Raw genomic sequence first — 13,162 nt, forward strand, 5'->3', positions numbered from 1 at the left:
CTGGTAAACCTTCATAGACAAGACATTGTTATGGAGACAGTAAAAACATCTAGCACAGCTTTTGGGTGTGGTTATTGTAGAGTTGTACATCTGTTGTTTCCTGTCTGACAGGAGGAAGGACAGACTCCTCTCCACATAGCTGCCTGGGAGGGAGATGTGCTGATGCTGAAACTGTTCTACCAGAGCAAGGCCAACCCTAATGTCACTGACAAGGTGGGTTGGAAGGACGGAAGCCCAACTGTATTATACAAAAAACCCTATCTTCTAAATCCCATTGTTTCAGCCATGTTTTAGGCCAGGTTTTTTCAGGACAATGTTTAGGCCTAGTCCTAATCAAAAGCATGCTCAATGGAGATTTTCCATTGAAAGTGCCTCTTAATCCAGACCAGGGTTCAACTGTGTCTGGGAAACTGGCCCAATTATGTATTGTATTATAGTCCACCAGTGAGTTTCAATAGTTTTTTGCCATGTGCCCCTTACCACATTATCTGACCTCTAACCTCCAGATGGACAGGTCACCTCTGCACATCGCTGCAGAGCGTGGCCACACCAACGTGGTGGAGGTCCTCACAGAGAAGTTCAAGTCCAACGTGTTGGCCAGAACTAAGGTAGGTTACCACCACTACATCTTAACAAGCCATACGTGCAGTTACAGTATAGGACTATGATCTCATATGGAACCATGATTAAGATAATAAAGTCCTGTGGCGGTTGTTAGATATACATTACATCTGTGTTTGGTTGGTACTATAGTTACTGTGATGGTGTCTGGCTATAGAAGCTGTAGTAGTCATTACTTACTGTGATGGTGTCTGGCTATAGAAGCTGTAGTAGTCATTACTTACTGTGATGGTGTCTGGCTATAGAAGCTGTAGTAGTCATTAGTTACTGCGATTGTGTCTGGCTATAGAAGCTGTAGTAGTCATTAGTTACTGTGATGGTGTCTGGCTATAGAAGCTGTAGTAGTCATTAGTTACTGTGGTGGTGTCTGGCTATAGAAGCTGTAGTAGTAATTTGTTACTGTGATGGTGTCTGGCTATAGAAGCTGTAGTAGTAATCTGTTACTGTGATGGTGTCTGGCTATAGAAGCTGTAGTAGTCATTAGTTACTTTGATGGTGTCTGGCTATAGAAGCTGTAGTAGTCATTAGTTACTGTGATGGTGTCTGGCTATAGAAGCTGTAGTAGTCATTAGTTACTGCGATTGTGTCTGGCTATAGAAGCTGTAGTAGTCATTAGTTACTGTGATGGTGTCTGGCTATAGAAGCTGTAGTAGTCATTAGTTACTTTGATGGTGTCTGGCTATAGAAGCTGTAGTAGTCATTAGTTACTGTGAGGGTGTCTGGCTATAGAAGCTGTAGTAGTAATCTGTTACTGTGATGGTGTCTGGCTATAGAAGCTGTAGTAGTCATTAGTTACTGTGATGGTGTCTGGCTATAGAAGCTGTAGTAGTCATTAGTTACTGTGATGGTGTCTGGCTATAGAAGCTGTAGTAGTCATTAGTTACTGTGGTGGTGTCTGGCTATAGAAGCTGTAGTAGTAATTTGTTACTGTGATGGTGTCTGGCTATAGAAGCTGTAGTAGTCATTAGTTACTGTGATGGTGTCTGGCTATAGAAGCTGTAGTAGTCATTAGTTACTGTGATGGTGTCTGGCTATAGAAGCTGTAGTAGTCATTAGCATGAATAATGTAAAAGTCAGAGTTAGAAATCCCAACCAGTTGATCCTCAAATTATAAAAATAGCACATTTGTTTCCGTCTCTTTGTATGACCTTCTAAAACCAGTGTGCAGTCTTCCAGAGACTATATATAAATTACAGTGTCTTCTCTTAGGATGGCAGCACCCTGATGCATGTAGCCTCCCAGTGTGGACACCCAGAGACCGCCCTCACCTTTCTGAAGAAAGGGGTCCCACTGCACATGCCCAATAAGGTACAGGAAGTCCAGGTGTCCAATGGGCACTTTTTAAAAAAGTAGCATAAATCACTGGCCTAAAATTGTATTTGAATATCACATCTTCAAATGCACTGCATTGTACAGATACTGAATGACAATAGCCAAATATTTAGAATACATCATTATGTAAATATGATCCTTTCTTACTATGTTATTTAATGTATCCTATCAAATGAACCCTACCTATAATTGATGTATCATACTCTGGCATCACACCTCCACAGTCAGGTGCAATGTGTCTCCATGCTGCAGCCAAGCAAGGTCACACGGCTGTAGTGAAGTCTCTTCTCCTGAAGGGGGCACACGTGGACACCACCACTAAAGACGGCCTGACGGGCCTACACATCGCTGTGCAGAACTGCAAGCCCCTCGTGGTGCAAATGCTACTGGGCTTTGGGGCTCAGGTCCAACTCAATGGAGGCAAGGTGAGACATACACCTATGTCCTAGAAACATACACAACATTTGTTCATTTGTGCTGTATATTTGACAATGGTGTGGAAAGTAATATGTTTTTTGTACCATAGTAACTGCTATTGTTGGCATGTGCTGCTAACCTCTACCGTCCATTTGTCCTCCCTCTGCCCCTGCATGAAGGCCCAGGAGACCCCGCTGCACATCGCTGCCAGAGTGAAGGAGGGGGAAAAGGTGGCTGAGATGCTGCTGAAGAGCGGGGCTGATGTCAACGCAGAGCAGGAGGTTAGAGCTCCCCCTTCACTGTGGCCAGAGATGAGTGGGTTTATCAGATCAGAGTGCTCATCTGAATCTGAAAGCAAGGCTATTCAATTGTGTTCCACATAAACTTCCAGCTTCTCTGTCTGTTTCTCTCTCTCTCTCTCTCTCTCTGTCTGTTTCTCTCTCTCTCTCTCTCTCTCTCTCTCTCTGTCTCCCTCTCTGTGTCAGAATGGGGAGACGGCAATGCATGTTGCTGCTCGCCACGGTGGACTTCGGATGATGAGAGCCCTGAAAGAGGAGGGAGGAGACCTCACCTGGAGATCTAAGGTCAAGTAGAAACACTTTTCTGTGTCTAACCAGTGTAACAATGACACATTGAGTCTATTTCCCGCTTTCAGTAGTCTAAAACACTTCCTTTTTGTGGTCATGTATGTGTTTTTTCATGTGGTTGTACTGTATGTACAGTGGCTTCGGAAAGTATTCAGACCCCTTTACCTTTTCCACATATTGTTATGTTACAGCCTTATTTTTAAATGGATTCAATCCAAAAAAAATCCTCATCAATCTACACACAATACCCCATAATGACAAAGAGAAAACAGTTTTGGTTTTTTTGCAAATATAAAACAGAAATACCTTATTTACATAAGTATACAGACCCTGCTATGAGACTTGAAATTGAGCTCAGGTGCATCCTGTTTCCATTGATCATCCTTAAGATGTTTCCACAATGATTGGTGTCCACCTGAAAGGCACACACATGTCTATATAAGGTCCCAGTTGACAGTACATGTCAGAGCAAATACCAAGCCATGAGGTCAAAGGAATTGTCAGTAGAGCTCTGAGACAGGATTGTGTTGAGGCACAGATCTGGAGAAGGGTACCAAAAAATGTATTCAGCATTGAATGTCCCCAAGAGCACAGTGGCCTCCATCATTCTTAAATGTAAGAAATGTGGAACCACCAAGACTCTTCCTAGAGCTGACCACCCCACCAAACTGAGCAATCAGGGGAGAAGGGCCTTGGTCAGAGAGGTGACCAAGAACCCGATGGTCACTCTGACAGAGCTCCAGAGTTCCTCTGTGGAGATGGGAGAAACTTCCAGAAGAACAACCATCTCTGCAGCACTCCACCAATCAGGCCTTTATGGTAGGGTGGCCAGACGGAAGCCACTGCTCAGTAAAAGGCACATGACAGCTTGCCTGGAGTTTTCTAAAAGTCACCTAAAGACTCTCAGACCATGAGAAACAAGATTCTCTGGTCTGATGAAACCAAGATTGAACTCTTTGGCCATGTTTGCCAAGCACCACGTCTGGAAGAAACCTGGCACCATCCCCACGGTGAAGCATGGTGGGGGCAGCATCATGCTGTGGGGATGTTTTTCAGCGGCAAGGACTAGTCAGAATCGAGGCAAAGATGAACGGAGCAAAGTACAGAGAGATCCTTGATTAAAACCTGCTCCAGAGCACTCAGGACCTCAGACTGGGGCAAAGGTTCACCTTCCAACAGGAAGACAACGCAGGAGTGGCTTCAGGACAAGTCTCTGAATGTCCTTGAGTGGCCCAGCCAGAGCCCGGACTTGAACCCGATCGAACATCTCTGGAGAGACCTGAAAATAGCTGTGCAGCAATGCTGCCCATCCAACCTGACAGAGCTTGAGAGAATCTACAGAGAAGAACGGGAGAAACTCCCCAAATACAGGTGTGCCAAGCTTGTAGCGTCATACCCAAGAAGACCCAATGCTGTAATTGCTACCAAATATGCTTCAACAAAGTGCTGAGTAAAGGGTCTGAATACTTATGTAAATGTGATATTTCAGTTTTTTTATGGAGTATTGTATGTAGATTGGATGAGGGGGAAAAAACTATTTAATCAATTTTAGAATAAGGCTGTAACGTAACAAAATGTAGAAAGTCAAGGGGTCTGAATACTTTCCGAAGGCACCGTATGTGCATGCATGCATGTGTGTGTGTGTTGAAATATGTTTGTGTTTCTGTATTCATAGGCTGGAGAGAACCCTCTCCATGTCGCTGTGCGCCACTGTCATGCCCATGTGGTGGAGGATATTCTCACCTATCTGACCAGTGAGAGAAGCCGTGAGGAAGCCCAGTGCTGTGTGAGCCAGGGGAACAGGGTAAGAATAAGACTCATGATAATAATCAACATTTATGCCATTTCACAGACAAGAGACTTATAGTCATGCGTGCATAAATGTTCATATGGGTGGTTCCAGTGGGATTTTAAAAAAAGCGCCGTGCTCTACCGACTGAGCCACACAGGACCAGATGATGGGATAGAGGTTCTATTATAGAAATATTACTGTGATCATTGTTCTATTATATAAATGTTTTTCCATTTTGCATTTTCCATTTCCATTTCACATGCAATTTGGCCAACTCCTCTTTGTATGTCACTTTATTTCTTGATTTTGATGTACCAGTTTTCTATTGTTGTGTGACTGCAGAAAGGGGAGACATCGTTGCACTTGGCTGCTGAGCTGCAGAAGGAGAGCGTCCACAGAGAAGGAGAAGACGTACACATTATCAAGATTCTGATGGAATATGACGCAGACATCACTGCCGCAACCAGAGAGGTATGGCACAAGGAACAGTCTGATATCATGAATTGTATCTTTGTATTTGTGTGTCAACAATAGCTATAGCATTTGATTAATTTGTCTACAAACACCCTATGCATTGTGCCGATAGTGTTAAACAACTTGGTGGGAATTGTAACATGGATCATGTTATGGAGGATCACTACAATATAATCCCAAAAAATGTCAAGTTTTCAAGATTATACTTTCAGTATAGAAGTTGATGTGTTTTGAGTGAATTATCCCTTTAAGCAATGCTGTACACTACAACAGATACAGTACAACACGTTCTGTTTGGTAGCTGAATAGTAGTTAGATGTTCTGGTGTTATGTTATTGAGGTGTACAGGTACATCTGTGTCTCATTCTGTTTCTCCCTGTTCTCGGCTGGTACTCTAGTCCTGTGAGACTCCCTTTCACTACTGTGCCAGAGTGGGCAACACTGACGTCCTACAGGAGATGCTCAACAGTGTTCCCTCCAGTCGCCTGCAGATGGCAGTCAACAAGCACTCCAAGGTACTGATAGAATTATGTTACTTGGGTGTTACTGGAGAGTTTCTCATTATATTTAAATATTGGTTTACTGCTGTAAAATAACTGGTACTGCTGTTAAATGGGTATTTTGTGGGTGAGTATAATTCCGAAGTGGCATGAACTGCCTTTTGGTTATGTGTTATTGTTTACTGAGAGGGCACTCTCTGTGGGCCCATACAGAACGGCTGGTCCCCGTTGTTATTGGCTTCTGAGAGAGGTCACACAGAGGTTGTTAGAATCCTGCTTCAGAACCACGCCAGGGTGGACGTCTTTGATGAGGTGAGGGCCCTGGAATGTTTCAGACTTTTCCATTGGCTAATTCAATACACTGTACCACAACGTAACTCTGTCTCTTAAACTCTGCCACTGCCTGCTGAGCTGTAAAACGTTCATTTTGCTGAGTCACTGCAATGTGGTCATCATGACTCAAGCAGGATAAAAGCCAAAGAAGATATGACATCGTCATGTCTGTGCTGCGTGCCCTAATGAACAAAACCCTGATGTATCCTACAGGACGCCAACCCAAATCTCCACTTACAAAACCAAAACTAGCGTTTGTTATGGGACAAGTTTACATAGTGCCTCCCTGTTTCGGTTTCTTCCGTTTGGAGCCTAATGAACACAACTCTGATGTATCTGACAGGACGGCAAGGCAGCTCTCCACTTGGCAGCAGAGCGGGGCCACGAGGACATTTCTGACATTCTGCTGTCCCATAAGGCCTTTGTGAACGCCAAGACGAAGCTGGGCCTCACTCCACTACACCTGGGGGCCCAGAACGGCTCTGCCAGCCTGGTCAGACAACTGGTGGAGACACACCTGGCCAGCATCGACGCTCTCTCCCTGGTCAGTGAGCTGAGCAATGACCCCTCAACTATGGAGGTCTTGAGAACATGTCCTTAGTCATAGGAAATAAAAGAGAACATTTGGTTGTTATTGGGGAAGATGTCATATATATTCTCGTAGGCATCTGTGTGTAACCTTGTTTAACCTGATCTCACAAGCTCACATTCTGTTCTATTATATTGAAGTGAAACATAACGAGTCGAGTTTCACAAGGCTAATCTGTGTGCTCAGGGGAAGTAAAGTTATTATTGTCGAGCACCTAGCAAAGTCTCTTGCCATATCTTTCTCTTTCTTAAGAAACACTTTTATTTGTCCACTCCTGATCCAAAAAGAGAAATAAGGTGTTCTAAACCGCTGTGTATGTTTGACCCCCAGACGAAGCAGACTCCTCTCCACCTCGCTGCCATCAGTGGACAGCTGGATGTGTGCAGCAGCCTGCTGCATCTCAGAGCAGACATCACTGCCACAGACATAGTGAGTCTGTTTCTCTGTCTGACACTGCCTTTGTCTGTGTGTGGCTGTCTGTGTCTATTTAAATCTTGTCTGCGCTAAATAGACAAATTAAAATGTAAATATTGCCTGAAGGAAATGTCTCTGTAGTCGTAACCTCGACAATCTCATTTTACATACAAAGTCCTGGTCTAATTTCTTCGACATTTTACCTGTGCCTTTCCTATCAGCATGGCCAGATTCCCCCCTGGTTGCATTTAACTATCATTCATTCATCTATCCTAGCAGACGCACTTATCCAGAGCAATTAGGGTGCCTGACTCAAGGGCACATCGACAGATTTGCCACATAGTCAGCTCTGGGATTTGAACCAGCAACTTTTCAGTTATTGGCCCAACACGCTTAACCACTAGGCTTACCGGCCGCCTATCCCCCCATCCATACACCCATTCATTGGTTAATTCAGTTAGTCATCCATCCACCCTTCCATTCATTTATGTCTCTCTTGTCCCCAGCACGGCCAGACGCCCCTCCACCTGGCTGCAGAGAACGACCATTCTGAGGTGGTCAAGCTGTTCCTGAAGCACCGTCCAGAGCTGGCCACCCTGGCCAATGTGGAGGGGGCCACCTGCACCCATATCGCTGCGGCCAAGGGCAGCCTGGCCGTCATCAGGGAGCTGCTCAAGTTCAAACAGGGGGGAGTGACCACGCTGAGTAACAAGGTCAGAGGTCAGGGTTTAGGAGTCACAAGGAGTCAAGAAGTAGTGTTTCTCTGTGCTTGGCTGAAAATGTATCATGGAAACAGAACAATAGAGAATTACAATGTTATAGAATAACACAATCCTTCCACAACAATGTCAGAGGGCAGGAGGGTTTTGCTAGTAGTGCTGCTCTGTTTTAATTTATTTTGAATTGTACCTTTATTTATACAGGTTTTTCTCCTTTTTCTCATTGAGATAACATCTCTTTTCCAAGAGAGACCTGGTCCAATAGAAGGAGGGGGAACAACGTTTCAGACAAAACAACCTACATACACTAACACAACATTAAACAAAACTATAAACATATAGGACAACAAAAACATTTAATGTAAAAACCACAAAAGTCTTGACTAAAAACAGCTCCCCCTAAAACAATTACACTCTTCTATGATATATACATCGATCAAGTATTTAAACTCCACCAACGAAACTAGATCATCAAATTCTAAAGTGTTCAGGAGAGAATTCCAGGACCACAGAGCTAAGTAACTAAAACTATTTCTACCATGACCTGTTCTAATTTTTGGTACTGTCAGAAGCAAATCAGAATGGGACCGTAATTGATATTTATTTACCGACCTGACTAAAAAAGAACAGAGATAAAATGGCATTTTACCCAATTTTACCCACGCAAGGTCAATGACAACCAGCCAACAGCACTGTAGAGATCACAATGATGTGTTAGACGTTTCTGATTTGTAATGAACCTGAGGGCTGCATGATACACTGAATCAAGTGTTCTCAGGGTAGTGGCTGAGGCCTGCATGTATATAACATCACTAAAATCTAAAACCGACAGTAATGTACATCGTACCAGCACCTTCCTGGCCTCAAAGAAAAACAAGCCTTATGCCGGTATTAAAAACCTATTTTCAGCTTGAGCTTACTTTTAAAGTTCTTTACATGCTCAGCTTATCATTAACCCACATACCCAAATATTTGTGCACTTTAACTTGCTCCATAGTATGTCCAGCCAATGTAGCAATGACATGGTTAGTAACATGCCTGGCATTTGAAAATATCATGCATTTTGTTTTACCTGAATTTAGAACCAGCTTTAAATCATACAGATTCTGTTGTATGATGTTAAATGCTCTTTGGGCATTTTCAAAAGCTAAAGATAAACTACTACCACTTGAATAAAGAACAGTATCTTCTGCATAAAAATGAACATCCGCTGTTTCAATAAGATCCCCAATGTTGTTGATATACAAAATGAACAACAGTGGGCCCAAAATAGAACCTTGCGGAACACCTGAGCACACCTCTATGGACTCAGATTTACAGCCATCTGCCATTACACATTGTGTACGATTTGATAGGTAATTTATAAACCAATCTAGAGCATGACCAGTAATTCCACAACATGTTGTTGTCTGAAATGGAACATAGTACTGTAACGGTGTATGAATTATAATATGAATGGCCTGGCTGGCCTTAGAAAGGAAAGTGACAGAGAAAATATTCCCTTATTACTCCCTGTAACAGCAGCACATTGATCTGGTACTGGTACTCCCTGTAACAGCAGCACATTGATCTGGTACTCCCTGTAACAGCAGCACATTGATCTGGTACTCCCTGTAACAGCAGCACATTGATCTGGTACTCCCTGTAATAGCAGCACATTGATCTGGTACTCCCTGTAATAGCAGCACATTGATCTGGTACTCCCTGTAATAGCAGCACATTGATCTGGTACTCCCTGTAACAGCAGCACATTGATCTGGTACTCCCTGTAATAGCAGCACATTGATCTGGTACTCCCTGTAATAGCAGCACATTGATCTGGTACTCCCTGTAATAGCAGCACATTGATCTGGTACTCCCTGTAATAGCAGCACATTGATCTGGTACTCCCTGTAATAGCAGTACATTGATCTGGTACTCCCTGTAATAGCAGCACATTGATCTGGTACTGGTACTCCCTGTAATAGCAGCACATTGATCTGGTACTCCCTGTAATAGCAGCACATTGATCTGGTACTCCCTATAATAGCAGCACATTGATCTGGTACTCCCTGTAATAGCAGCACATTGATCAGGTACTCCCTGTAATAGCAGCACATTGATCAGGTACTCCCTGTAATAGCAGCACATTGATCTGGTACTCCCTGTAATAGCAGCACATTGATCTGGTACTGGTACTCCCTGTAATAGCAGCACATTGATCTGGTACTCCCTGTAATAGCAGCACATTGATCAGGTACTCCCTGTAATAGCAGCACATTGATCTGGTACTCCCTGTAATAGCAGCACATTGATCTGGTACTCCCTGTAACAGCAGCACATTGATCTGGTACTCCCTGTAATAGCAGTACATTGATCTGGTACTCCCTGTAATAGCAGCACATTGATCTGGTACTCCCTGTAATAGCAGCACATTGATCAGGTACTCCCTGTAATAGCAGCACATTGATCTGGTACTCCCTGTAATAGCAGCACATTGATGTGGTACTCCCTGTAATAGCAGCACATTGATCTGGTACTCCCTGTAATAGCAGCACATTGATCTGGTACTCCCTGTAACAGCAGCACATTGATCTGGTACTCCCTGTAATAGCAGCACATTGATCAGGTACTCCCTGTAATAGCAGCACATTGATCTGGTACTGGTACTCCCTGTAATAGCAGCACATTGATCTGGTACTCCCTGTAATAGCAGCACATTGATCTGGTACTCCCTGTAATAGCAGTACATTGATCTGGTACTGGTACTCCCTGTAACAGCAGCACATTGATCTGGTACTCCCTGTAATAGCAGCACATTGATCAGGTACTCCCTGTAATAGCAGCACATTGATCTGGTACTCCCTGTAATAGCAGCCCATTGATCAGGTACTCCCTGTAATAGCAGCACATTGATCAGGTACTCCTTGTAATAGCAGCACATTGATCAGGTACTCCCTGTAATAGCAGTACATTGATCTGGTACTGGTACTCCCTGTTTATAGCTCTATTCTTGTGTATTTTATTCCTCTTGTGTTACTATGTATATTTTTTTATTTTTTAAACTCTGCAATGTTGGGAAGGGCTCGTAAGTAAGAATTTCACCTTAAAGTCTACACCTGTTGTATTCGGCGCATGTGACAATTATAATTTGATTTGATATGATTATCAAAGGGATAAGGGGTGATTGATAAGCTTAGTCACCAGCTTGACTTTTTTTTATCCATTCTGTCCACTTTCCTTCATCCCCAGACCAATGGCTCCTGTCCTCTGCACCTGGCGTCTGCTGGGGGACACACCGAGGTGGTGAAGGTCCTCCTGGAGGCTGGGGCGTCTGTAGCTGAAGAGGACGCAGTGAGTAAATGGAGAGAACACAACCTCACCTGGGGGGGACTGACCAAAGACTGACTGCAGAATGACCAGAAATTATGCACTGTTACTGACTGTAGCTACATTTATTCAATTCAGTTTTAGGGTGTCATGCAAAACCCAGTCTACAGTAAAGAATAGCTCAACAGAGATTGATTCATTCAAAAGCAGCTCAGATCGATTCATTCAAAAGCAGCTCAGATCGATTCATTCAAAAGTAGCTCAGATCGATTCATTCAAAAGCAGCTCAGATCGATTCATTCAAAAGCAGCTCCGATCGATTCATTCAAAAGTAGCTCAGATCGATTCATTCAAGAGTAGCTCAGATCGATTCATTCAAAAGCAGCTCAGATCGATTCATTCAAAAGTAGCTCAGATCGATTCATTCAAAAGTAGCTCAGATCGATTCATTCAAAAGCAGCTCAGATCGATTCATTCAAAAGCAGCTCAGATCGATTCATTCAAAAGTAGCTCAGATCGATTCATTCAAAAGCAGCTCAGATCGATTCATTCAAAAGTAGCTCAGATCGATTCATTCAAAAGCTTATTAACTTTCTCATCTTCCCAGGAAGGGATGACAGCCATTCACTTGGCAGCCAAGAACGGTCACACACACATCATGGACGTGCTGAAGGGAAGCATCTCCTTTAAGATCACCAGCTCCAAGGTATCTGTCCCTACTCTTAAAACTAGAAAATGTTAACTAACTAACTATGTTAACTAGTTTAAAGTTAACTACTGTTTAGGTATGTTGATTTGATGTGTAACTATGATCCCAGACAGGGTTGACTGCGTTGCATGTAGCAGCCCGTTTTGGTCAGGTGGACTTTGTCTCAGAGATCCTTACCAAGGTGCCAGCCACCATGCGCAGTGACATCCCAAACAGCAACAGTAGGGAGGGAATACCAGTGCAGCAGCCCCCTTCAGAGGTAGGTAACATTATAGTACCCCACAACTCACTAATGACCAGAAAATCAACAGTCCTCCCCCATGAATAAAAGAGTCCTTCATAAAAAGTCCTTCATTGTGTGTGTGTGTGTGTGTGTGTGTGTGTGTGTGTGTGTGTGTGTGTGTGTGTGTGTGTGTGTGTGTGTGTGTGTGTGTGTGTGTGTGTGTGTGTGTGTGTGTGTGTGTGTGTGTGTGTGTGTGTGTGTGTGTGTGTGTGTGTGTGTGTTCCAGTCAGGATACACTCCCCTGCACCTGGCTGCCCAGTCTGGCCATGAGAGTGTGGTGAGATTGCTGCTCAATTCCCCTGGTGTACAGGCAGACAAAGTGACAGACATACAGGTAAGCTCTTTTCGTGTGTGTGCATGCGCGTAAGTGAATATGTGTGCATATAGCAATGTGCATGCCCCGCCCACCTGAGGATCTGTCTTTTTCAGGCATCAATTTCCAGTGTTTGATGGGTGCACTAATCCACTAACCTTTTACTGCAATGGGCTAAATCAGGGTCACACAGAGTGTTTCTTGGTAGTCTTAAACAAATCTACTTTGAAACAAAAGTTTACACCTCACACACATGATTATAGGCTTAAAAAGTATATATACATATAGAGCTGAAATATACACAACTTTTAGTTTGCATCCCAATATTACTCTTTATGTAAATCACAGAAAACTCAAATATAGGATTTTCTGGAGAGAAAAAAAGATAAGAAAAGTATTTTAATTAAATTATGAAAAATATTAATAACATTCCTCCATGAGGCCACTAGAGGGCAATTTGGTCATTTGACTGCAAGACTGGGCATCTCGTTGGATTGATTGCTTTCCTTTTACTCTTCATACCGTTGCCTGTCGTTTTTCCCGTTAACGTTACGACCGCAGAAATGTTTGTAATAACTTGTCAAAAACACTCTGGTAATGGCTGAAATGGGCTCAATGGAATACATTGTCTTTCTGTTGCATCTATAAGAATCCAGAATCCCAAGAATCCAATAATCCCATATGGGATTTAATGCATCATCTCGGCACTTACATCACAAGAAAGAGAAGAATTGTGGAATTCATTTTTTGTGGAATTGAAAAAAGTAATA

General features: G+C 43.2%; 1 protein-coding gene across 1 annotated transcript in view; it reads left to right on the top strand.

The window, feature by feature from the left end:
* trpn1 (transient receptor potential cation channel, subfamily N, member 1) overlaps positions 1–13,162 on the top strand; it is a 44,934-nt gene that overhangs the window by 11,190 nt on the left and 20,582 nt on the right. The window contains exons 7-23 of the mRNA XM_036971445.1: positions 112–213; positions 507–608; positions 1,831–1,929; positions 2,178–2,378; positions 2,550–2,651; positions 2,856–2,954; positions 4,633–4,761; positions 5,092–5,220; positions 5,622–5,738; positions 5,937–6,035; positions 6,400–6,600; positions 6,976–7,074; positions 7,566–7,772; positions 11,010–11,111; positions 11,695–11,793; positions 11,906–12,055; positions 12,306–12,413. Of these exons, the coding sequence (XP_036827340.1) occupies positions 112–213; positions 507–608; positions 1,831–1,929; positions 2,178–2,378; positions 2,550–2,651; positions 2,856–2,954; positions 4,633–4,761; positions 5,092–5,220; positions 5,622–5,738; positions 5,937–6,035; positions 6,400–6,600; positions 6,976–7,074; positions 7,566–7,772; positions 11,010–11,111; positions 11,695–11,793; positions 11,906–12,055; positions 12,306–12,413 (2,145 nt within the window). The remainder of the gene's footprint in view (positions 1–111; positions 214–506; positions 609–1,830; positions 1,930–2,177; positions 2,379–2,549; positions 2,652–2,855; positions 2,955–4,632; positions 4,762–5,091; positions 5,221–5,621; positions 5,739–5,936; positions 6,036–6,399; positions 6,601–6,975; positions 7,075–7,565; positions 7,773–11,009; positions 11,112–11,694; positions 11,794–11,905; positions 12,056–12,305; positions 12,414–13,162) is intronic.

The sequence above is a fragment of the Oncorhynchus mykiss genome, chromosome 32 (assembly GCF_013265735.2).
Source record: "Oncorhynchus mykiss isolate Arlee chromosome 32, USDA_OmykA_1.1, whole genome shotgun sequence".
NCBI lineage: Eukaryota > Metazoa > Chordata > Actinopteri > Salmoniformes > Salmonidae > Oncorhynchus > Oncorhynchus mykiss.